Source organism: Lolium perenne, chromosome 7, assembly GCF_019359855.2.
Source record: "Lolium perenne isolate Kyuss_39 chromosome 7, Kyuss_2.0, whole genome shotgun sequence".
In the NCBI taxonomy this organism is placed as follows: Eukaryota; Viridiplantae; Streptophyta; class Magnoliopsida; order Poales; family Poaceae; genus Lolium; species Lolium perenne.
Window position 1 is genome coordinate 166063669 of NC_067250.2, and position 25897 is coordinate 166089565.

At 48.9% G+C, this 25897-nt stretch overlaps 1 protein-coding gene across 2 annotated transcripts; it reads left to right on the forward strand.

Annotated features, from left to right (window-relative positions):
• The first annotated feature begins 18741 nt into the window (after window positions 1-18741).
• On the forward strand, window positions 18742-21292 carry LOC127300992 (uncharacterized). Of its 2 annotated transcripts, none has more exons than XM_051331198.2 (2): window positions 18742-19447; window positions 20910-21292. In XM_051331198.2, the coding sequence occupies exons 1-2, from the start codon at window positions 18851-18853 to the stop codon at window positions 20994-20996; spliced, it is 684 nt and encodes a 227-aa protein (XP_051187158.2). In that variant the 5' UTR covers window positions 18742-18850; the 3' UTR covers window positions 20997-21292. The 2 variants fall into 2 exon arrangements, with proteins under 2 accessions (XP_051187158.2, XP_071679342.1); XM_071823241.1 differs by having other exon boundaries at window positions 18743-19447; window positions 20913-21292.
• The last annotated feature ends 4605 nt before the right edge of the window (window positions 21293-25897 follow it).

The window sequence follows — 25897 nt, forward strand, 5'->3', positions numbered from 1 at the left end:
GCCAGTTGTCGAGAGCATCCTTAGACGCGCACGCTCCGCTTTCCTTGAGTCTAGCGGAGGTGGTTTTGTCGTCTTCGGTTTCTTGGCGGAGGCCTCGCCGCTAGCTCCGGCTTCAGAGCCGGAAGCTTTGGCGCGGGGACGCTTTGTAGGTCGAGGGGCCGCCTTACGGGGTGCCTGGTCCTCTTCCTCCTCGTCGTCTTCCGGAGCCTCCTCCGCCGTGTCGCCGGTGACGGGGACGCGAATGATGGTGCGGAAGTTTTCCTCCGCCAAAGTGTTGAGCTGGAAGGAAAATGAACAAGAGTTAGAGTTAAACATCAAAAAACTTGTGAAGTTTGAAGCAACGAAAAGAACAAAGCTTACCGGAGGACACTGGTCGTTCGTGTAAATGTCCTTGAACAGTTCCGGGACCTGTTGGCCCCTCGGAATCTTCACCAGCGTCTTGATCCTTCTCTTCAGAGAATCGGCCGGAAGATCGTGGCGGGTAACCCGGAGAAGATCATCCGCCCCGGTATAAGCGCACATCAGGCGCGCGTTGTAGCGTAGAGGCTGGATTCTCCGGGAGAACCAGCTAAGTGTGAGCTGGGCTCCGGTCAGTCTGTCGTGGACTAGCCAGGAGATTCTCCGCGCAGCCTTCTCCAAGGTTGGGGTCAGGGCGAGTGGAGGGACGAAGCTCCAGCTCGCAAGTTCTTCCGGAGGTTCGTTGACAAACTGGGGCAGGCCTTCGTGGACATCCGGAACAGAAACATTCTTCTCGTAGAACCATCCGGCATTCCAGTACCGGACGGATTCGTGTGAATCATGGGGAGGATACATACGGTTAGGGCGGAGCATAAACGTCATGCTTCCGCAGTTCACCATTGCTTTGTCCTTGGTTTCTTTCTTCACTCGGAAAAAGAATTGCCACAACTTGACATCTGGCCGGATCCCAAGATGTCCTTCGCAGAGAGTCACGAAGTTGGACAAAAGAAGGTATGAATTTGGGCAGATGTTGTGGGGCTGGAGCCCGTAGGTGTTGAGGATGGAGAGGAAAAATTCCGAACAAGGGAGTGAAAGTCCGCGTTCCACCCAAGCCTTGGTCATGACAATTTCTCCGGCTTCTGGCTTGGGGACGTCGGAGTCACGAGTGAGACTCCAGTGTGTGGAGATCATGCCCTCGTTCTGGAGCTCTCTAAGCTCCACGTCGGTAGTTGCGCAAGGCCACCATTGACCCCGTTCTCCTTCGCGGATCCGGGCCTTGGACGCCCTCTTGTTTTCCGCCTCCTGCACCTTTGCCGCCATCCGAGCTTGTCCCTCGAGTTCTTCTTGGAGCTCTTGGAGGGTAGGGATCCGGCTTGGAGCGGTGCTGGAAGATGCGGAAAAAGGTTGAGCTAGTCTGATGTCGGAAACATATGGCGGCAGGAATGATATGGGATCCGGGCATAAGGGTTCTATTTGGTTGGGATCCGGGCTACTCGAAGAGCTACCAGTACAAAGTGACGATTCGAGTGGCATGCTTCCGGCTGCACCCATACAAAGTGTTTGAGTACCCGGATCGCTAAGTCTATCTCCTACACTAGGTTGTCTTCTACAAGGCCGGCGTACTTACCGCTAATGGCGCGGTGGCTCGACGGAGCTCCGGCGAAGATGAGGTCGCCGTACTTGAAGGAAATCGACCCGCGTGACCACGAATCGGCGGCGGAGCGAGTTTCTCGTTCAAACGTGGGAATCTTGGTGCGAGGGGAGCCTTGGTTCGGCGGCGCGCGAAGTTCACCGTGGCGAAGCTCGCCGGAACCGAGATCTGGCGGGCGGCGCGGCGCGAGGAGGAAGACGATGTGGTGAGAGGGGGTGAAAGAATGGATTTTTACCGGGCCGCGGGGTATTTATAGGCCGCGCTCGGAGATTCGGGATCCGGATCCAACGGTGGAAACTGAGCGGTCACGCCGTTGGATGGATGACACGTGTTTAGGTCAACTGCGGTAAAACGACGTGGAGGTAACTTAACCATGCACTCCCGAAAATTCCGGCTGAAGATTTGCATCTGCGAAAATTTAGCGCGGGAAATGAGGAAGTTGTGCGCGGGAAATGTGGAACTTCCGTTGTTAAGTATGATCTGAAGATGAAGAATTTCTGGAACCGTTTGAGTCTTTTAAGATTCCGGGTAATTCCGTGAAAATAAGTTGTCTCTCATTCGAGCAGGGAGTAACCCGGAAATGTTCTTTGGAACGTCGATGGATGAAGTCCCGCGGGATGGGAGCATTTTCCGGCTATAAGTTGGAAAAAGAAGAAAATGCAAAGTTGGAGTTCTTCAAGTTTCTCCGCGTTACCAACGTTTGCCGGAGATCATGATGGACCAGCGAGGCGGAAACTGCAGGTGAAACTCGGAGAACTCTGGGGGCTACTGTTGCGGGTATACTTCATGGGTGTACCATCGACAGTGCCTAGATCCGGCAAGCCCGGGTGGCCCACAGACGGTGATGAGGCATGTGGCCCATCGGGCGGCCCAGTTGCTGTTGATCATGAAGGAAGAAGTCCAGCCCAGGATCAGTAAGCCGGATCCGTACCGACATAGGAGTAACCCGGATCCATGGAGGCCCATGAGGAATCCGGATCCAGGACGACGTGTAGGGAAGGCGGATCCGTGACGTGCACGGCAAGATATTGTACCGTAGCTAGGCTATCTGTAATCCGGCTAGGACTCTCCATGTAAACCCTAGATCTGTGCGCCTTTATAAGCCGGATCCCGGGAGCCCTAGAGGCACAACCACAACTCATTGTAACAACGCGAAAGCGCCCAGATAATTCCAGACAAGCAGCAGTAGGCCCTGTCATCGTGCAGGTGTTCCGAAGCTGGGTAACTCGCGTACCACCGTCCCGTGTGCACTCCGCCCTATGGCCCCTACTTCTTCTCCCCCTCGTGAGGATCCCTCCTCCGGGGTACCGTCGATTAGGCAACGACAGAGGGGGCCGGTGGGACCTTTTGCTTCCACCTTCAGATTCCCTGCGCCCTTCCTACTGCTGACTCCGGCTTCGATGGCTGCCTTCTCCTTGATGGCGGCCGACTTCCTCGTTCCAGCTTCTGCGGGGCTCAGGCACGCGTTCTTCGTCCGGCTCCGACGAGGCTCCGGCGTGCGCTCTGTGTTCCGATTCCTCTGAGGTACTACGTTGTCGCTGATATTGATTCCACCAGGCCCATGGGGTCTGGTGTTTCTGACTGGACTACGGCGGCGAGGTGGCAGAGGAGGACGCGAGATCCGGGGCAGAGGTGACGGGTTCCGGTACTTATACCTGCCAGTGTACATCGGACCCTTTCCCTTCTTTGGGTCCATCGGAGGTGTTTTTGAGGGTACGAGGATCGGATTTGGATGTTCTCTGGTTCTCCTTCTGCGCTTTGTTGATTCGGTGCACGATTCATCATCACGATGCTCCCTTCCGAAGGCGTCCTTCTGCGCGATGGATACACATAGTTCCGGGTTGGATTCCAACCTGCGCGAAGTGTCTGCCTAACTCTGTTGCTTTACTGCTGAAGAGACGAGTGTACGGAGGTGGTTGATGTCGATTTGCTCATCTTTCTTGGCCAAAAGCTTCGCAGCCTTCTTCATGTTATCCTTTGGAGTTGTGAGCAGCTGTTGATCGGTGGGGGTTGCAATATTAATCTTCCGGGGGCAATGGCTTCTCGGTGGATCCTATCTGGTTCCGCTCCGACATCATTGATGATGCCTTCCCACTATCGATGAAGTTCTTTGGCCTCTTCCAAGTATTCCACAGCTTCACGCTCTCTTTTGAGGAAACTTTCCATCGCTTCTTCTGCCTCTTGCCTTTCCTCCAGCATCGCCATTGCGGTGTTGGTAAATCTTTTGGCAGTAGCCAGCATCTCCTTCCTTTTTTGCTTCTAGAGCTTCCGGATCTGCGGCCTCATCCGGAATTATTGGCTTGTTGAGGATTTCCAAGTGCGCAATAACGCCTATGCCTGCTTGCTCGACGAGCTCTTCTGGGGACAGATGTTCCCCGTGCTCAGGGATACGTCCTTCTCCGGGATCCGGCAAAGCGCGACGTCGTGGCCGCGAAGACGGAGTTTCCGAATTGGACGGGCCTGGAAGTCCGGTGTTGGTCGGAGTAGCTTCGTCGTTAGTTTCCTGCTCCAGCCCAGTTATGGTCGCAAAGACCTCCTTTGGCTGGGCGGATTCTGCTTCAGATCGCTCCTCACCTTCCAATTCCTTCAGTGCACGGTTGTACTCTCCAGTGTCCATGGAGGAAGTGTCGTCAGATGTTGGGCTCAGGTTGCCCAAGATTGATTCTTCTTTTTCTCCTGCTTCCTCTTGCTGACCCGGAGCGTCGCTATCTCCGACAGCCTGTTGCTGACCCAGAGCGTCGCTATCTCCGACAGCCTGTTGCTGATCCGGAGCGTCGCTGTCTCCGGTAGCCTCAACCTGCATGGGTCCAGCTCCATTCTGAGGAGGGGCGGTTCCTGCGGTATGTGCGAGGAAGTGCACGAAGTGGCACCTTTGCTTCTTTAACACCTGAGAGACCCAGGCGGATCTGCATTGGTCTTCCACTGTAATTTCCTGCTCAGGGGCGGATTGGGTGGGTTTTGAAATTTTCATATCTAAGACGGAATCTTCCTTAGGAAGTTCTTGCGTCTCAGATCGGATCTTCGCTACTGCGTCATGCTCAGCGGTGGTCGCGTCAGCGTGACTTACCATGGCGTTTCCGTCGAAATCGACGGTCTCACGGATAAAGATGTGGATGCCGCCGATTGGGACGATGGAGAGCTTGATGGGGTCGGTTTTAGCCGGAATTCGGCACTCGTCCTGAGGACGCTCGGAAAAATCCCGGTGTAAAGGACACGCCCCACAGCGATGGATTCGTCGTAGCTTCCCATGGCGGAACCCTCCCGGTTCCGGCCTCCAGATGCCGCTGGCCCCACGGTGGCCGCCAACTCTCGTTGCCTATTCGACGGTACTCCAGAGGAGGGATTCTCATGGAGGGAAGAAGAAGTAGGGGCCATTGGGCAGAGAGTCCTCGGGACGGTGGTACGCGATTTACCCAGCTTAGGAACAACTTCTCGAGGACAGGGCCTACTGCTGCTTGTCTAGAATTATCTAGGCGCTTTCGCGTTGTTACAATGAGTTGTGGTTGTGCCTCTAGGGCTCCTAGGATCCAACTTATAAAGGCGCCAGGATCTAGGGTTTACACGGAGAGTCCTAGATGGAATACAAAATGCCTAACTACGGAATATTACATTGCCGTGCACGTCAAGGGTCCACCTTTCCTTATACGCCGTATTGGATCCGGACACTTCATGGGACTTCACGGATCCGACTACCTGCATAGGTCGGTTGAGATCCGTCTCCTGTTCCAGGGCTGGACTTCATCCATCTTCTATCAACAGTAACTTGGCCGCCCGATGGGCCGTATGCCACCATCACCATCTGTGGGCCACCCGGGCTCGCCGGATATAGACCACGCCATCGATATACCCATAAAGTATACCCACAACAGACGTCGAACATGCATTTGGTGTCCTCTATCATAGATTTGCTGCAGTCTGGTTTCCCGCTTTGACTTGGTCCAAGGATCAAATGTGCGAGCTGTTGAACTGTTGTGTGTGCTTACACAACATGATTATCGAGAATGAGCGAAAGTATACGGTTCCACTTGCATAGCATAATCACCAGGTGTCGGCATCGTGGACTGCGTTTTTCGCTATGCGTTAGGAGATTCGAGACTCCACAATGCATCAACAGCTGCAGGATGATCTGGTGGAGCACATATGGAGGCTTCAAGGCAAGACCAACTAGTTTCCATTTGATTTATTCGAAAAATTATCAACTTATTTGCTTGTTTTGTTGAACTGTAACGTTTATTCGTAAAAATAAGTTAAATATTGGCAAAATCTGTCAAATCCGTCAAACTGTAACGTTTATTTGTGAAACTAAGACAAAAATACCGATCTCGGGCGTCTAGCTGGGGAGACGGCTAAAACTTCAGCGCTCCTCACGCCAAAGTTTCATCCAATCCGACGCTATTTAACACCGAATTTAGCCGTGAAGAGCGGCAATGGCTGGAGTTACTCTTATTGCGTGGACAAAGAGAGACGCAGTTAGGGCATCTCCAACCCGGCGACCAAAACGGACGCGCTGGCTCGTCCGTTTTGGGCCGTTTGAGTGGCCGCGCGGAAGTGCGGACGGAGCCCCCCTGTCCGTGCGTCCGTTTGGATCGCGCGCTGCGCCCAACGCGGCAGATTTGGGTCGCGGCGCCGTATAGTACCTATTTGCTTCTAAATTCACTATAAAAGCATAATAAATTATATAAAATATATAAAATAGTTCAAATGCTCAAGCAGGTGGACTTACTCATGCGCGTGTACTCATCTACGAAATCACCGGCAACACCATATGCGAGCATCCTAATCGCTGTCGTGCATTTCTGGTACGAAGAGAAGCCTACCTTGCCAATTGCATCCACTTTCGCGCAGAAGTAGTCGTTGTAGGCCTTGACACCATCCATTATTCGGCGGAACAACGGTCTGGACATCCGAAAACGACGGCGAAACATGGTCGGCGTGAACAATGCCTTGGGTTGGAAGTAGTCGGTGAAGAACTGGTCGTGACCGCTTTCTCTTTTGCGGTCCAAGGCGGCCGCGCGCCCCGGCAAGGACCCCCGGTACACGGGGATCTGGGAGACAACGTGGTCCTGGATGATCAGCGTCCGCGAAAAATTCGTCGTCGGACTCCTCGTCTGACGACGTGTCGATGAAGTTCTTGAAGAAGTAGTCGTCGTCGCTGTCCACCATGATCTACAGATGGAAATGGATAATTTTTAGATCGCCTATTTCATCGAACACCTCGCAGGCGGAGACAAATGGCCGTCCTGGCCGACTTGCGATCTGGAAACATGGTGAACGAGAGCTCACCTCCGGCGGCAATGGCGCAGCTGCTAATGGCGGGAGGTCTCGCGACGGTGAGAGGACAATAGCGACGGGGACGGCGTCCCCCGACTCCGCGACGACGACGCGAAAGCAGCGCGGGGCCGCGACCTATGGTTCCGCCCCGCTTGCCGGCGTCTCGACGGCGGTGGCCGGCGTCGACGCCGCTCCCAAATCGCCGGTCCTTGGGTGGCGGCGGAGCGGCGGGAGATGTGTGCGAGGAAATTGTGTTTTGGGAGATAGACATGCGGACCAGGGGCGGACAAGAGGAGGACGCGAGCGGCCAGCAATCGACGTCCGCGGCCACGCAAACTCGTCCCAGATTTGAGCCGGGTTTGAATCGTCTCGGACACCGCTAACATCCGTTTTTGGGATGAGTCCACGCGGCCGCGTTTTTTTCCGATTGGACGCATCCAGACGCGCGAGCGCGTTGGAGATGACCTTACTACTACATGGAGATGCTGAATCCAGCCAGCCCTACTCGACTCGGATGAGATGTCTTACAAGGGCACATCTCCGCAAATATCGCCCTGTAAATACATCCAGTGGTGCAGCACCCATCTAATCATGACCGATCGGGCCCACCTGGCATCCAGTACTTAGGTGTATCTTTACTATTAAATGGGAGTTGGTCGTTTGACACTCAACGCACTTTGGTGGTCGTCATTAAAACAATCCGGACCATCCAATTTAATCTTACGGCCTCTAATCACTTTCAAGGTAAATCGCTCCTCCACCTTACCTTATTTACCACTAAATCACCTATTAAATCCGAATCAATACAAATCTCTACTTACCTAAACAAAGTTGTGCGCATCTCTCATCCAATTGGGTCAATCAGTACAGCCCACCCCAGGAGCCACGCACATACATACCTGCGACACCCCACCATCGAGCCTGAGTTCCATCTATACGCGATCGCAGCCACCTCCCCAAGCCACTGTCGATCCATCGTCTAGGCCAGCGAGGAAACACCCCTACCAGCGCCGGGCCGGCCGGTGAAGCAGAGCAACACCACAAGCACCGGCTGCTCCTCGACGCGGCAGGCGCACTGCCCAAGGGAAAGCATGAGCCGGCAGCCGGCGATGGGAATTTAGGTGATAGTCTGGATGGATGTTCTTCATGCATTTCTTCTTGTATGGTTTTAGCGTGCGTTTGGTTGCTGATTTGCTAGGGATGGGATGGGATCATCAACATTTTGGGGATGGGATGGTCCATGGTAGGGTGACTCCATGTTTTGTTTGTACAGTTCCTGTGCGTGGACCAACTCCTACGTTAGACACCTGTTAAAACGAATCTCAAAGCATTAACACCCATTATCCCCAATTCCCAGCGCCCAGCGGTAACCAAATCAGCCTTTCTTCTACGCCGCAAGGATTCCTGGACATGCTTGTCGATGGATTCACCAGCTCACGCTGCGCTCCCTCAGCGTCACTGCTCGTGTGTGTGGTCGATCGACCTGCGCTAGTTGCTCTCGCAGGCGTACACGGCCATGCTCCTCGGCGAATCAACCAACACTAGGTTCGGGAATGAACTGCTGAATGTGGGAATCAGGATTATCTAACCAGAAACTGAGGATCGTCGCCTGATTACTTTGAGATTCCTTCGACGAGCATGGGCGTAGAATTCTGGCGGCTGAGTGTAGGAGAGGTAGTAGGAAGAGGAGCGATGTGGTAACTGGGATAATGCTTTGAGATTTGTTTTGACAGGCGTCAAACGCTGCACTTGGTCCATGCACGGGAGCTGTACGACCCAGGTCGTATAGGATTATTTTCCCTTGATTAACAGGGGAGAATTGTAATTATCTTTAATAAATGGGGAACAGGAGCCGCGCGGCGTCAACTCTCTCCAAAGCTAGGCGCGGAGATCACGGCCAGGATTTGATGGGTGCGGCGTCCGCGCAGTGGCAGGGCTGGCGTCGGGAACTCGGAGACGGGAGCTCGTCGGACGCCCGGGGACATTGCCGACGGTGGAGGACCCGGACGTGGTGGGGTCGCCTGCGCACGACCGGCAGGACGCGCTCACGCCGCCACGTGCCCGGCAGGATGCGGCGCCGCTTGCCATGGTCATGAGCTATGAGGGGTGGGGTCTGTAGCGTTCCAGCCACGGAATTGAGCTCGTCGGGAGTCGTCGCGCGCCGGAATCGAGCTCGCCGGCAGTGGCGCTGTGGGGAACAACAGTTGCATCGAACGGGTCCAACTCGTCGATGCGGGTGGAGCGGCCATGGAGCGCCACCGCTCTGGGTGGGAGGCGGCTGGGACGATGCTCCAGCTCTCCGGCTGTGGCGCGTCGTCGCCGAGGCCCAGCAACCGCTCGTTGGACGGGGCTCGCCGGCCGTTCGCCTCCCGCTGGTCTTGTCCGCCTCATGCGTGCAGGATTAGCAAGGCCCTGTGGCAACCTAAGGACGCGGGAATGGAGGCCGGCGGGAGTGGCGCCACAGGGAAGATGTGGCGGCGGGTCTAGCCAAGAGGATATGAGCTCGCCGGACGTCCGGGGACAGGGTGAGGTCGCCGCGCCGTGTAGGAGCTCCGCCGGACTGGAACGATTAGGGAGGAGGGAGAATGATTAATCGGTGTCAGCCGGATTAGAAAAACGGGACGACCAGGTTCGGCCAATTTTCTCGGACGAGGGGATCCCTCTTTTTCAGGGAATATTCCATTAGATGGATGGTACCATCCCTAGCAATCTGCAACCAAACGCATGCAAAATGAGGACCATCCCGTCCCATCCCTTTCTTGGTTTGGAACCAAACGCACGCTTACTGGATGCATGGGGATGGTGATCAGGGTGGTTCTTCGATAGGGATTTGTGTATCTTTGATATTGTACTTCTTTTATTCCTGATCTGATCCTGTATAGATGACAATTCCAACTTTTGCTTATGGTAAGATCCGTTTTTTAGGTACACAAGTTCATGCACAGTCCGTCCTTTTATGTTCTGGATCTTGTTCTTGATCGACCAAGCCCAGGGAATACGTTGCAGGATTCCAATTGGCTGGATTTATTTATCCAAGTTCTTCCGCTTCTCCACTCCCGTTTGCTTCTATTTTTTCCAAGCCAAACACGGCAGATGATAATCTTTACTATTAAATGGGAGTTGGTAGTTTGACACTCAACGCACACTAGTAGGAAAAGCCTCATCAGTGGCGCACCAAAAATGGATTCTGTGGTGCATGGGAGCTGCGCCACAGAAACGTCGCCACAAAAATAAGGTTTCTGTGGCGCACGATTATACACGATTTTGTTCTGCCTGCTATACACATGCAGTTTATAGACAGCAATACAGATACACAGGTTATATACAGCAACATTCAGATATAATATAAATATCATGTACATTGCACAGATATAACATAGACATCATCATCACATTACTTAGAACCCGATCGAGATACATATATAGTGGCAAGTGTCAAATGTTTTGCATACAACTCTTAATTCATACAAAATTCACAATTTCAAGATACAAAGTAGTCTTCATCCGGTTCCTCCTTTGCTCCGTCATCTCTACCCACCAGGCTCGCTTGCATCGGGGTCCTTCATCCAGTTCCTACTATGATGAAAATGGAAGAAAGTGAGACCAACAAGTCCGATGCACAAGAGAAATGGAATAAATGCCTCATACATATTTGGTCAACACAAATATTAACATTCAGGGACGATGTAAGTGAGACCAAGTCCGATGCACAAGAGATTGATATTTGTGAACCAGGCTCACTTACGCCGCCCCCGAGTGTACGGTGACCAAACATTTTAATCATCGGCATTTTGAAAATCTCAAAGAAAATGGAATGACAAAATGGAATAAGTGCCTCATACATTGTTGGTCAACACAAATATTAACATTTAGAGATGGCGTTAGTGAGACCAAGTCCGATGCACAAGAGATTGATATTTGTGCTATCTTACCAGGCTCACTTACGCCACCCCCAAGTGTACGGTGACCAAACATTTTAATCATCGGCATTTTGAAAATCTCAAAGCAAATGGAATGACAAAATGGAATAAGTGCCTCATACATTGTTGGTCAACACAAATATTAACATTTAGGGATGGGGTAAGCGAGGCCAGGTAGGATGCACAAGAGATTGATATTTGTGCTATCTTACCAGGCTCACTTACGCCACCCCCAAGTGTACGGTGACCAAACATTTTAATCATTGGCATTTTGAAAATCTCAAAGCAAATGGAATGACAAAATGGAATAAGTGCCTCATACATTGTTGGTCAACACAAATACTATGGTCAGAAACCATAGTTGCAGTATACACCGCCGTATACTTTGCAGAAGGGCCCCTTTCCCCGGTTGGCGTTCCGTCAACGGGTGCTTGACGACACAACAACGCCGATCTGCATCTCCGGCGCAGAACCACGCCAGTCCCTCGCTGTCCAGTACGTGAACGAGTCCTTGATGCAAAGACCGTGCCGGTGATCGACACGGCCTGAAGCACGACAACAGGGGTCGGCATGATGCTAGGGAGGCTGGCACCGTCTTCGCATTAAGGACTCGTTCACGTACTGGACGGCGAGAGAAGAAAAGTGGTGCTGCGCCGGAGAGGCATGTCGGCGTTGTTGTCTCGTCAAGGACTCGTTCACGGAACGGCGGCTAGGGAAAGGGGAGCTCGTCTACAAAGTATATTGCGGCGTATAGGTGACCAAACATTCTAATCATCGGCACTAAAATGGAAGAAAGAGCCAAGTGGTATCTCAACTAGATATCATATGCCTCATACTTTGTTGGTCGAAAGAAATATTAACATTCGGGATGGGGTCGGTGAGGCCGGAGTAGGATGCACAAGAGATTGATATTTGTGCCATCGCACCAGGCTCACTGGCCCCACCCCAGAGTGTACAAGTGACCAAACAATTTAATCATCGGCACTAGCTAGAATGGAAGAAAGGCCAATGCAATTAAGAAGTAGCTAGTATGAACTAAATGGAATGCCTCATACTTTGTTGGTCGAAACAAATATGAACATCCCGGGATGGCGTTAGTGAGGCCAGGTAGGATGCACAAGAGATTGATATTTGTGCCATCACACCAGGCTCACTAGCGACACCCCGGAGTGTACAGTTGACCGAACATTCTAATCATCGGCACTAAAATGGAAGAAAGAGCCAAGTGGTATCAACTAAATGGAATGCCTCATACTTTGTTGGTCGAAACAAATATTAACATCCAGGGATGGAGTAAGTGAGGCCAGGTAGGATGCACAAGATATTGATATTTGTGCCATCACACCAAGCCTCACTTGCTCCACCCCGAGTGTACGAGTGATCGACCAACCATCTAATCATCGACAAGTAAATCACTTGGGGTAATGTTAAAATGTTTGTCTCCATATTTGGGAGACATTTTTAATATTGGAGTCTAGCTAATGGAAATCAAGAACTAGTCTTGATCTCCAAATGGTGATTAGAGGGAATTTATTCATCTTAAGCAACATTAGGGACAAATGGGATCATGCAAGGGACTTGGGTCATTTGGATCATAAGGCATCAATTAAGGAGGCAACCAGGGACAAAGGGAAACATTTGATGATCCATTATCATAGGCAACAAAGCAGCAACTTTTTCCCCTCTAATCTAGCTAGAGTCCTTAAAAGAAATCCATCATAAGCATGGTCAAATACACATATATAGCATGGGGCAGATGCTCCAAAGGGATTATATATTCATCACTTGGTAATTTGGAGAGCAAACAAGCAGTAGCCATATCACTCAATCCAATAATATAGTAATTTGGATCATAAGGCATCAATTAAGGAGGCAACCAGGGGACAAAGGGAAACATTTTATGATCCATTATCATAGGCAACAAAGCAGCAACTTTTTCCCCTCTAATCTAGCTAGAGTCCTTAAAAGAAATCCATCATAAGCATGGTCAAATACACATATATAGCATGGGGCAGATGCAAACAACAGCTCACTGTGCAAGCAGTGCATGCCCAACAAAGACACACAGCCGGTGAGTCACCACATGCTTGCCAGGCCAAAATGGGTAGAATACCCAGCTTTGTATCATCATCCTGCTACTAAGCCATTTGGTGGAAGCAAACCGAAGATCAGCCGAAGGAAAGCACCAAGGGAACATTGGTATGTCAGGATGGTGACACTACCAGAGAAATCCAACATGGATTAATCCCTAACTAGCCATCCAAACTCACCTAGCACCACACAGCTAGTTATACCATCAGAATATAGACATTTAAATGTCTATTTTGTTTTCAACAGCAAAAGCTACTGGTAATCTAGTCATGGATCAACCAGATAGCATGAGAGAGTCACAAATGTCCAACTAGCATCAAAACCAGTAGCATCAAAACCAGTAGCATACCATAGTAGCATTTCATGCATTTAAATGAACCAGTAGCATCAAAACCAACCAAATGTCCAACTAGCAAGCAATACCAAGTGAGCAAGTCTTCATTACCTTGTACAGGTTCAGACAAGGATTTATAGAACAAGTACAGAGAGGCAGAGGCAGAGGCATAGACAATTTCTATAAGCATATAGAACACTCCAATTTCTATAAGCATAGACAATTTCATTGTCACATCTTTCTATAAGCATCACTAGCAGCAGCAGCAATGCATATGAACACCATATACAGGTACGGTTCAGAACAATTTCATTGTCACATTGTACAGGTTCAGAACAACATATAGAACACTCCAATAAGCATCACTAGCAGCAGCAGCAATGCATATGAACACCATATGAAGCAAAACGATTAGGGGCAATGCATCCAGAGCAACAGCAGCAATACATCCGTAGCGAGCATTTCGTCGAGCTCGTTGTGCTCGCGCGGTGGAGGAAGAGGGAGGGGAGGGGAGGAAGAGGGAGGGAGCTCACCGACGACAACAACAGTTGTGGAGGAGCTCACCGACGACGACGGCAAGGGTGGAGGTCGCGGCGGCTCCTCCACCTTGACGCGACGGCGGCCCCTCCTCGCGGCGGCCCCTCCTCGCCGTAGCGGCAGCTTGTGCTTTGCGTGGCGGGGATGGGAGGAGCGTGGCGGCAGCGGCGGCCTCGCGTAGGAAGGCGGCGGCGACGGCGACGGCGATGGCGACGACCATGGCGGCGCGCGGTGAGGAGAGGGGAGAGGGGAGAGGCGCGCGGTGCGGATCGTAGGTGAACAGGCGTGGGCGGGGGAGGGCACGGGATGATATAGCTAAGTTCCCTTAGTTCTGTGGCGCACCAGAACAAGTGCGCCACAGAATCAAATACTTCTGTGGCGCACCAAAGAAAGTGCGCCACAGAAACAGTAATTTCTGTGGCGCAGCGCACCGCGTGCGCCACAGAAATACGTACACTGATAATTGGGGTGACAGGTTGTGGGGCCCGCCAAGTTTTTGTGGCGCATGGTCGGCTGCTGCGCCACAAAATTAAGCTATTTCTGTGGCGCACCTTGCTTGGTGCGCCACAAAAACAGTTTCTGTGGCGCATTTTTAGTGGTGCGCCACAGAACTAAGCTTTTGCCTATAAGGGTTTTCCTACTAGTGGCACTTTGGTGGTCGTCATTAAAACAATCCGGACCATCCAATTTAATCTTACGGCCTCTAATCACTTTCAAGGTAAATCGCTCCTCCACCTTACCTTATTTACCACTAAATCACCTATTAAATCCGAATCAATACAAATCTCTACTGCAGATATGTGCTATAGCAGGTGTGCACACTACCAAATGAGCTGATGCATGTGAGCCTGATGTTGGAGTGGGATTTCTGATTGCAAAGGTACAATTTCAGGGTTGTCATTGGTAAAGCAATTTGATGTTCTCTTTGGACAATATAAACTTAGACTCAAACAACTGAACTGGAAAGCTCTCGTCCCCTCCACCGCTCTCCCTTGGTTCTCCACCAGATCCGGGCCGGTCGGCCCCTCCCCGTCCCTTCTCTGGCGTTTGCCGGTGTTGTGGTGGGCGAGGGACCCCTCCCTGTATAGGTGTAGTTTAGGTTTAAGTCTAGAGTTTGTGTCCCTTCGTGGCGTTTGGCGTCATGCCGTTTTGGAGCTTCTGCTTGGCGTCGGCGAGCGGCGCTAGGATGCGGCGACCTTTTTCCTCTGCGTGGCGTCCGTGGTGGACTGCTGCAGGGTGGAGAGGTAGCCGGTGCTCTGCCTCCAATAAGCTCGCAGGTCCTTTCCTGCTCTGGCGTTGTCTGAAGCGGAGGAGCTTTGTGCCGTATTTCTCCCTGGCCTGCCGTGGTGGCGAGGAGGGAGTTTGGGATGGAGCTGCCTCTTTCCGTTCCAGTCATCGCTGGGTTGCCCAAGTGGTGGTTCGGTGCAGAAATTCGAAGAACACAACATCGGTGGCCCAGGTTTGGCCTCCGAATCCTAGAGCCGAAGAGCGGCTATCCAGGATGCGGTGGATGCATCCCCTTTTCAACCTCCAAGCATGGAGGCCCTTCTATGGAGTCACGGCGGCGGTCCACGTCTTCCACATCCCAAGTGGTCTCGTCCCCGGTGAGGTTGGAGATGGCCGGCGTTGGCTTCAGATCGATGGCGGCAGCAACTCTGGACCTGATTGCTTTTCCTGTTTTTTGTCAAGGGTGTGTGCTGTAAACTTGAAGGACTGCTTTGTAGTTTCTAATTCTTTTAGGGGTCCTTCTGTAATTTGTAAACACTCTGCCGTCAATGAATGCACCGCCTAGACCCTTCGGGGTCTATCTCTTGTTCAAAAAAAGACAATATAATTGTTTGTGGATTGAACTCCCAATATAGGAAAATACGAGTCAACTTATCAATTAGTAGTTTCAAAGACCCGTGTCTAATTTAGCTCTTATTTTGTATAAAAGTTTGATCTTACCAATTGTGGAAGTTCTAGGCAAACTAAAGTATATATGAGAATGGGTACAACGAGTTATTAATCCTCTAACAAAGTTAATTTCTTAGTTCACCAATATAAGATGATGCAACGATTATATGGGCATAGGAGATGTATCTTTGATTCTTACCACTTCAGCGAATTGGAGTAAACTATAGAGTATGTATATGTATAATTGATAATGCTTGTGTTGCTGACAATTTTTTTATTCTTTGCATAAATCTTCTCTGGTTGATTTTTTGATTTGATTTCGCACATATCGATATAATCTCTACCAGTTTACTCATGTTGTCCTCTCACATGTGTAACTACAAATGTTATGAATTTCAGCTATGTGAAGTGTTGTAGATTACTGTAGTTGGGTATAGATTTTGGGAAGTATTCTAACTATATCTTCTTCTGAAGATCGAAGATCCTTTGACATTTCTTGACTACTGGTCTGATGAAAAATCAGTGTTGAGGAGCACAATTCCTGGATGGTACAAAAGATATTTACAAAGTTTAACATTTTTTGCCTTTCACACATATTCATGCTTTTGAGATTCATTTGCACGTATGTACCTATCATAACATTTTTATATCTCTGAAATATGTTCAAGATTTTATATGCAGAGTTATTTATTTGCCATTGTATTATCTTGGGGTTCTTACTCTCGTCAATTATTAGGTGAAAGGAAAACATCTCACTTAGATGGGCTCCACGGAAGACTAGGCCGAGCTACTGCTGGAGCAGAGAAAATGATTAGGGGCTATTACTGGAGCACAGAAAATGGGTAGGTCGATGCACATCTATAAGAATATTTCTTCGAATAGGGATTTTTTTTTGCACCATACATAATCGATAATTTCAAAGAAACCGAAGATTTCCTAGCAATTTATGATATTTATGCATGACAGAAATGCATGCCACATAAGGATCATGTTCCTCTCTTTGTATATACCACCGGTAAAATGTTTATGAGGATAACATCATATACAAAAAGGAGGACCAACTTGTATATAGTGGTGGCCAGGTATCTCGAATATATTTGATATGGAAATATGCAGTTAAGTTTGATAATTTGTTGGAAGAATGTTATAGACTAACTATATGAAATTACATTCTCTATTTCTATACTCTACATGCACGGAAAAGTTTCTTGCTCGAGAACCGAAGTGGTATACGACATAATGGCGAATGCATTTACAGCGGAAGCAAAATTCTATGCACCTGGAAAGCCTCCGTGGAGTGATGGACTCGCTCTATGTGGAAGGACAAAGAGAAGCTGGTCTCGAGCAGTGGCACCAAAGCGAAGAAAGGCCACATGTAAGGTGGTGGAGAAGGATGGCGATGAATCTGTGGTTGCTCTTGCAGCGCCAGAAAGAGGATGCGGTTTGCGTTGTTAATAATTTAAAAGTACGACGGTCATTTAAGCAGTGGTCTATGCAATTTGCGCGGTTAACACTCCAAAGACTGAATTGTCCGAGATATTTGTGCAAATATAGATTGAGTTGTCTACATAACTAGATAGGAACCAACTCAATTGGTTGTGAGATTTAAAAAGTACATTACCAATATCTTTTTATTAATTTTATTTGTAGACAACACAACTTATTTGTGAGTGATTTTATTACATTATCTATATGCAAATTGTTTGTGGACGAATTTAGTCCATCATGGAGCTTTTTGTTCATGACGTAAATTCATGTGGCGGTCCACTTGCTCTTGTTGTTTGTAAAGGTAAGTATATATTAAATTGAATCTCTATATACTTTTTGAATTATAGTTTTCTTTTTATGAAATGTCTAACTTCATGATATTGGAGTACATAATGGATTTAGAGCAAGCTGGATCATGCAGCTTACCGTCGTACACATAGCTAGGCAATTATGGATTTCACTCTTAGACGATGAAATCCATAATAGTCGAATTTAGCACATCATTATATTGGTGTTATGTATTTTTCCATGAATATTTTCTAACAAAAATATAGTTGCTTTTGAATATTTATTTTTGGTAGCAATACACGAACATTCAACTAGACCACGGGTTGGTACTTCAGAAAATCCATACAGGTGAATATCGTCTCTAAAAATGTTTTATTAACGTTTCTTTACTATTTAGCATAAGGATAAGGCATTCATCTAGACGAATATCTAGATGAATATCTGGTTATTTTATATTTACATTATTCTCTCATGGAATGGTAAAGAAGTGGTGAATCCAATATGCATGATGGGTATTCTGCGGTGAAAGTTTGCCACGTGAATTATATATGCTAAGGACAAGTATTGTTATGCAGGATGTTTACAGGATGAGGAAGATTTTTTGGTAGGCTTGCTCAAGTACCATGAATATAAAGCTGAAAAATATATCTCTAGCATCGTACAATAATATCTATGGAGCATCGAGGAGTACACATTTTTTAATAAAAAATAGTGTGTTGAGTGCTTATTTTTATATTTAAACGATGTCAAATATGTTAGTAATATTTTTTTTTTACTTCAAACGAGGTAGAATTTTATGGATTTTTAGAATATCGTGTGGCACTCTTTTTCATATATATAAGTTTTGGCATATATTATATTAACATACCATGAAGAAAAATAGGATCCGTAGCAATCCACGAGTATTCAACTAGTCCAAAAGTACAAAACAGCTGTTCCTCCGCTCCTCACAATCCGAGAGCGTGGTCGCGTGGAGACAACTCCCTCACGAAACCGTATAAAAATAAATGAAAAAGTGGTACGTAATCATGGACGCATCGGCCCCACGTGAAGACCTAATCGCATCGAACCTTGACCCAGCACCCAGTGAAGCGTGGGGCCCACGTGCCAGCGAGTCGATGTCACGAGAGCGTGGTTTACCGACTCCCCCGGCGGCCAACCTGCAAGTTAAAGGCACGGGACCCACAGGGCAGCAAGAGAGATCCACGAACACCGGGTCTAGGCGGCGGCCCACTGCAGTCCGTCTCCTTCTCCCCCTCGCCAAATCGCCTCGGCCTCTAGCTAGTTATAAAACCCACCTCCCCTCTCCTCTCCTCCCTCTTTTCCTGTATTTCTGCAAGATAAAACACACCTCCTTCTCGGCGAGGCGGCGGCGGCGTGAGAAGAGCGTGTTCCTTTCTTTCTTTCTCTCTCTCCATGGAGGAGGACGACAGATCGGTCGCGGCCGCGGCCGCCAGGATACTGCTCACCCTCCGGACCAGGACGCTGACGGAGTGGCCGGACTGGATCCTTCCGCCCTCCAAGGAACTCGCTGCGCCTGCGGAGCGGGAGGCTGAGCTGCCGCCGTTGCCGGAGGGATGGCCGAAGCGGCCACGGGACCCGGTGCCTGTGTCTTTGCGCCCCAACGGGTGGTCACCGTCCTGGGTTGGCCTCTTGGCGCGGCTGTGGCAGCCAGTCCCCTCCAGATCCGGCGCATCTTCCAGCGAGGAGGAGAGGGCGTGGTTGCACCCCCGCGTCCGGCAGGCGCGGCGGAGGTCGGCGTCCGGATCCGCTCCTTCCCCGAGCGTCAAGGTGGGCGCGCGGAAGGAGGCCTTGATGGCGGCGTCGAGCCCGGAGACCCCCTTTGACTACGCCATCGCCGCTCGATCCGGGGCGTCGTCCAGCGGGGATGAAGGGGCCAAGCGCAAGGCGAGCAGATCCAGCGGCGACGAGGGGTGCAGCTCACCGGCGAAGCGCTCGCGGCGGGACGCCCACGCCCACGGCCAGGATGCGGCGACGGCCGTTCAAGTTGCGGTGAGTTCTATTACCTTGCCCATTCTTTGCAGTATAGCTGATTGCTCTGTTTCTTGTGTTGCCATAAAACGTTTCTAGATTCGCAATTGTGGAAAGCTTTCATCTTGGTTTTGCCGTAGGTTTCAGATGCGACCTTCAAGTTGCAGTTCTACGAGTATGGATAGAATCTAGAAGATGAAGTTCTTGTGTTCCATAGAAAAAAATAAACACTTCTTTCCGCAAATTGTCACGCGGCGTTTTACTGACTCCGGGTCGTTTTCGTGACCGGTTGGTTTTCGTGCGGTCCGCGGAAAGCAGAGAGAGAGAGAGAGAGAGAGAGAGAGAGAGAGAGAGAGAGAGAGAGAGAGAGAGAGAGAGAGAGAGAGAGAAACCGTCGCCTCGGCGCTGTGCGTAGCCGCACGCAGGCTAGTTCGGTTTTCCCGATTTCCTCGCCCCGTCCAACCAATACAGCAGCCACCGAAATCTCGTAAATGAAAAAAATAATCCTTTTCTTCTTCTTCTTGTACCACCAGGAAAGAGGATTTGAAATTGATGGCTAATTATTGTGTGTCGTTAGCTGCGGATTTGGAACCAGTATATCATTTTTTTTTCCTCCGTCTTTTACCCGAGCTTGTCCTGGGCTGCGAGTATTCTTCCCCGTTCTGAGAGAATCAGGGAGCATCCAGTTTGACCTAAGTTTTCTTTTTCTTCCTTGGGCAGTAAATTTTGTTTCTTTCTGGCTTGCCACGCAAGATATAGACCGGCTTCCTCTTTCTTGGAGGTTACCGGTGCTGTTTCGCGGGCGGTCCAGCCGGTTCTATGGTTTGTGTTTTTTTTTTTTTGAGTTAACTCGTTGAATTTCTTTATTGGGAAGGAGAAGAAACCTTTTGCTGGCTCATATAGCCTCATAGGATTGTTGTAAAGCGGACTCGGCTTTTACTAGGTGTCAGTCTGGACGTGGGTCCCTCCTCTTGATGCCACGAGGGATGCGACTCGTTTCGTTCAAATCGAATTACTAGCTAAACTAATTACAGATAAACTCTTCTAGTATGTATTTTAGTGTACTAACTGTGTTTGCCAGCAGCAGATTCCTTAAGATAATGCTTTGCGTGGTACTATAGATGATGGCATTAGGGAATATTTTGTTTCAAGTACAATACCCGATCATCTTTGATTCCCAAAAAAGTTCAAATTTTTTTGAACTTTTTTTAATATTTTTATTTTTATTTTATCTTTCTAATTATAAGAGTGTGTGGCATCCGAGAGCTAATCTGTATTTCCCCTAGCGATCACGACTATTTTGTTTGTTACTACTATTTTATTCCACTGTTGTTACTTTTCAGCCCTTCCACGTGATCCCCCCATCAGAATCTTTACTTGCTTAAGCACTCTTCTTCTTTCATAACCTCTACACTGTTTTGTGCTGCATGTTCGATCTGTTTTGGGATTTCAATGTCCAACTGAAACTCATCTTCTTGGCTAGCAGGTGCCAAAGATTGAGGACAACAGCCGCGACGAGAAAGGCCACTTATTGTTTGACCTCAACGAAGATATAAGCATAGCGTGGTAAAAGACGCCAGAGAGTTAGTTGGTGCTCAATGTGTACATACAAGGGCCAAGCCATCACAACCAGAGCCGGCAAGGGCTGGTTAGCAGAGACGGACCAACGCCTAGGAACTACACTACTTATATATAGTAGTACATGATGATGATTATGGATTAGTAGATTTATTATCAGAGGTTAATTTGGTCTTCGCTGCTGTGCTGCTGGCTCGCTTGTCTCTCTTCTATACACTCATGTGTTCATTATACGCTGCAGGAAACAATATATATACTCGGTGCATCAGATTATTTTCCTTTCCTTTACCTTGTTTCTTGGTTTGACTGTCTGTTATTCCTCGCACGCTTTTCACTACGGTCCGTTTATGCTGGTACTCATCGATTGGGCTTTACTAAGGATCGAAGGATTGAAACGTCTCCCAAGCTTCTCTTCCCCTGCTCTAGTTCCTCACCGTTCACCTTCTGCTCTTGTAACTCACCTCCTTGCTTTGCTAATTCCTCGCCTCAAACTCTCTTGTATCCTCAAATTGTACCCATATATTGTTACCGATTCTCCTTTTCGTCACATCCCTGTGATTGGGTCGTGAAAATTCGATATCAGAGCCAACAAAATTCACAAAACAATGACCACCCCACTTCAAGTCTACCACCCGTTTGAAGAAATGTCCTTGAGTATTTTCCACCTACACACGTGCTCGTTGATGGAGCTGAAGCATTCTGGAGCGTCTTCACCGTGTGTTGGATCTCAACTCCAATCTCAACATCAAGTGCTTCATCCACCAGTATGTTGAGGGCCTGCAGGATGATATTCAAACAGCCGTGCGGTCGCGGTCACCTTCTAGCATCACCAGCGCATCGGTCCTTGCTCGGATAAGGGAGGATGAAATCGGGAAGGACACATCGATGGCTGTCGACAAGGCTGAGCGTCAGCGATAGCCTCATACCTGCGGAGATTCTCACTGACGTCTTCCCACAGCCCACTGCTCGTGTGCAGGGCAGACCAGAGCGTCACCACCATCGACGTGAGCTGCCAATTTTCTCTAATGCCGACCACGTGCTTGATGGAGTGCCCAAGCAGTGAGGCCACCGTCGATGTCTTCCCCAAGCTTGCTGCCTCGGGAGAGAGTGATGGAGACCATGACACCGTTGGAGTTGCTGCTCTGACACCCGCCACCTGCTCGACGGGTGGCCTGGCACATGCTCACAATGGCGACAACCTCGCGGCAGTGTCACTAGTCCTCACAACGACGACTCCATCCCCAAAGCCCCTGCAGAGGCCGCAACAACCAGGTCACGGCAACCATTTTCTGTCCTCGAACTGGACACCATGGTGTCGACAAGGTGTTCGGCAAGATGGTCTGATAATGGCATTGCTTTGCTGACACCTGAATTCAAACTGGATGTAGCTGCGAGCATCAAGCAACATGGGCACATACTCAGGCCATCGCCATGGCCTTTGTTTGTCGCCAATCATCCAAGTACATCTCGCAGCGGCATTATTGAGCTGCCACTGAGCGCCACAGCCGCGTCGAGCAGGAGCAAGTACCTTGATACCCTACAGCCAGCTCAACTTGATTATCTTGTACCACCTGCTGAACCTCTGGATATATGCAACTATGGTCAGCGCTGAAAGTTCTACTTGGTTCAGTACGAGTGGAGTTAAAAGTACATCTCTTGCATTTTCATACACTGTACTGCTCAACTGCTACAGTCGCATGGTAAGTACTGAATACATTACCCGCAAAAAAAAAGTACTGAATACATAACTCAGTCCACATTATGTGATGCCATAAAGAATTGTGACACTTACCTGGAACCCCCATTACTGAAGTTTGATAGGGTTACTAAATACCCTTGCTATACTATGATTAACAATCAATGCTACGTATTACTAGAGCCAATGCAAAGTTTGATGGGAGGCCAGCGCACTTATGGTGGAGAACGGTTGACTAAAATAGTGGAAAGATATGTTCAAAGTCTTGGCAAAATAAATGTGAGAGTGTACGTTTTCTCATCGTTAAGATAGCCTGTATTTTCTCTGGATTGGCCTCGATTCCCCTAGCTGACACCAAATGATATGGGGTTGCTCGATCTTCTCTGTAAGCGATGGTGGTGGTGATGAACACACGATGAACACATCGGAGATAACACGATGAGGAGGTGGAGATAAATTATATGACGCCGACGAAGTCTCTCGATCAATCCCTGTCTCCAATGCAATAGCTCTCAATCCTGCAAAATATTCGCAACTCCACACACTTGCGCACGTAACCGCCGACCACGAAGCGGTAAGTTGCAACTGTAATTCTCAATGGAACAGCAGATCACACAAGACTTTCAGTATCAAGCACCAAATCGATGCAATATGGTGTATGAATTCGATAGAGTTGCAAAGCAATCAACTATGAACTAGAGTTTATCTTAAACGTGGTCTAAACCTAATTTGGGGGGCGTCCTGGACACTTATATAGGGGTTCAGGACGACCAAGGTTCGAGAAAATACATTGAATACCGACCCAGATCGGATCTGGTCGAGACAGACTCGGGCACAGCCGGTCAGGGGGGCGGTCGACCGGGTTTGGGACCGGGCAGGCCGGTTTCAACCGGGTCTGGCACCGGGTGGTGACCGAGCTAGGGGTCCAGAGCCCCTGGATGTTGCCCGGTGAGCACCGGCTGAGAATCCGGTCGGCGCCGGCCTCGTCCGGTCCGGAGTCCGGTTGGACCGGATCTGGGACCGGGCGCGCCGGCGTGGCGGCCGGTCTGACCGGGCTGTGCACCGGCCTGGACTTCTTCCTCCTTCGCGCATGCCTCCCTCTCCTCCCTCGCGCGTCCATGGGATATCTTCATGTCCAGCTCCATGTCCAGCTACATGTTCAGCTTCTTATCCAGTTGCTCCTCTCCTCCTCGTGCGATGCTTGCTCCCTCTTCGTACCTGATCATACATAAATAAAAAGACTTAGGGCAGTATAAAGTTCTCATCGATCAAAATATCACTTAGGAACAAGTTCACATGTTGTTTGAGTAGCTTCGCACGAGCTCTTGTCATAGGTCCAATCCTAACTTCATTGGACTTGAGCTTCACAGCAGCATCGTCTTCATCTTGCAATGACGGAGGTAGTAGTGTAGTAGGGATGTCCTCATCATCTCCCCCCTTCAAAAGGCGTCGACCTCGACGCTCCAAGGTCTTCTCCGTCATATGGTATCAAATCAGCCACATTGAAAGAATTACTGACACCAAACTCATCAATTGGAAGATCTATAGAGTATGCATTGTCATTGATGTTGGCAAGCACTTTGTAAGGACCAGCACCACGAGGAAGCAACTTGGACTTCCGTAGCTTCGGGAACCTATCCTTGCGAAAATGTACCCATGCCATATCACCAGGCTTGAACAACATCTCCTTCCGCTTCCTGTTCACCCTTGCAACATTGCTCTTGCCTTTCTTGTCTATCAACTCTTTAGTCTTCACATGTATCTTTCGTACAAAATCTGACCTCTTTGATGTCTCCATATTGACTCTCTCATGTATGGGTAGAGGCAACAAGTCAAGTGGAGTAATGGGTTTGAAATCATACACCACCTCAAAGGGACACAGCTTTGTGGTAGAATGTACCGCCCTGTTGTAAGCAAACTCCACATGCGGCAAACAATCTTCCCACTCCTTCAGGTTCTTCTTGATCATGGATCTCAACAATTGTGACACTGTTCTATTCACCACCTCAGTTTGACCATCAGTTTGGGGATGACAAGTAGTACTGAAAAGTAGCTTTGTCCCCAGCTTTCCCCAAAGTGTCTTTCAGAAGTAGCTCATAAACTTGATGTCACGATCAGAAACAATAGTCTTCGGGACTCCATGTAGACGTACAATCTCCCTGAAAAACAGGTTAGCAATATGCGACGCTTCGTCGCTCTTGTGGCAGGCAATAAAGTGTGACATTTTAGAGAATCTATCCACTACCACAAATATAGAATCATGACCTCTTTTAGTACGCGGCAAACCCAACACAAAATCCATACTAATGTCTTCCCATGGTGTAGTAGGTGTCGGTAACGGAGTATACAAACCGTGAGGCTTCAGCTTGGACTTGGACTTGTTGCAAGTAATGCATCTCTTCACATACCTGTCCACATCCCGCCTCATCTTTGGCCAATAAAAGTGGTCAGCTAGCATGAGTAGCGTCTTCTCACGCCCAAAGTGACCCATCAAACCTCCAGCATGTGATTCCTGCAATAAGAGCAAACACACAGACAATTCTGGAACACATAGTTTGTTAGCTCTAAACAAGAACCCATCATGTATGTGATATTTCTCCCATGCATTACCAATAGCACACAAGCGATATGGTTCAAAAAAATCATGATCAGTGGCATACAAATCACATAGTACTTCTAATCCAGGAATTTTAACATCAAGTTGAGTTAATAGCATATTTTTCCTAGATAGAGCATCAGCAACAGTATTATCTTTTCCCTTCTTATGCTTAATAATGTATGGAAAAGACTCAATGAACTCAACCCACTTAGCAAGACACCTATGCAATGTAGATTGGGCTTTCAGATATTTTAAAGCTTCATGATCAGAATGTATGATAAATTCATTTGGCCACAAATAATGTTGCCAAATCTCAAGAACTCTAATTAAAGCATACAATTCTTTTTCATATATAGGATAGTTCAACTTAGCACCAGAAAGTTTCTTAGAAAAATATGCAACTGGGCGACCCTCTTGCATCAACACACCGCCAATTCCAATACCACTAGCATCACATTCAATCTCAAATTGCTTATTGAAATCAGGAAGTGCAAGTAACGGTGCAAAAGTTAACAATCTTTTCAGTTCATCAAAAGCATGATCTTGGGCTGCGCCCCACTCAAAACCAACACCCTTTTTATTCAATTCATTCAAAGGA

Coding starts and splice junctions, on each gene's coding strand:
- LOC127300992 (XM_051331198.2), top strand. CDS start 18,851: ATGGAGGAGGACGACAGATCGGTCGCGGCCGCGGCCGCCAGGATACTG. Junction 19,448..20,909: donor CGACGGCCGTTCAAGTTGCG/GTGAGTTCTATT, acceptor CTTCTTGGCTAG/CAGGTGCCAAAGATTGAGGA.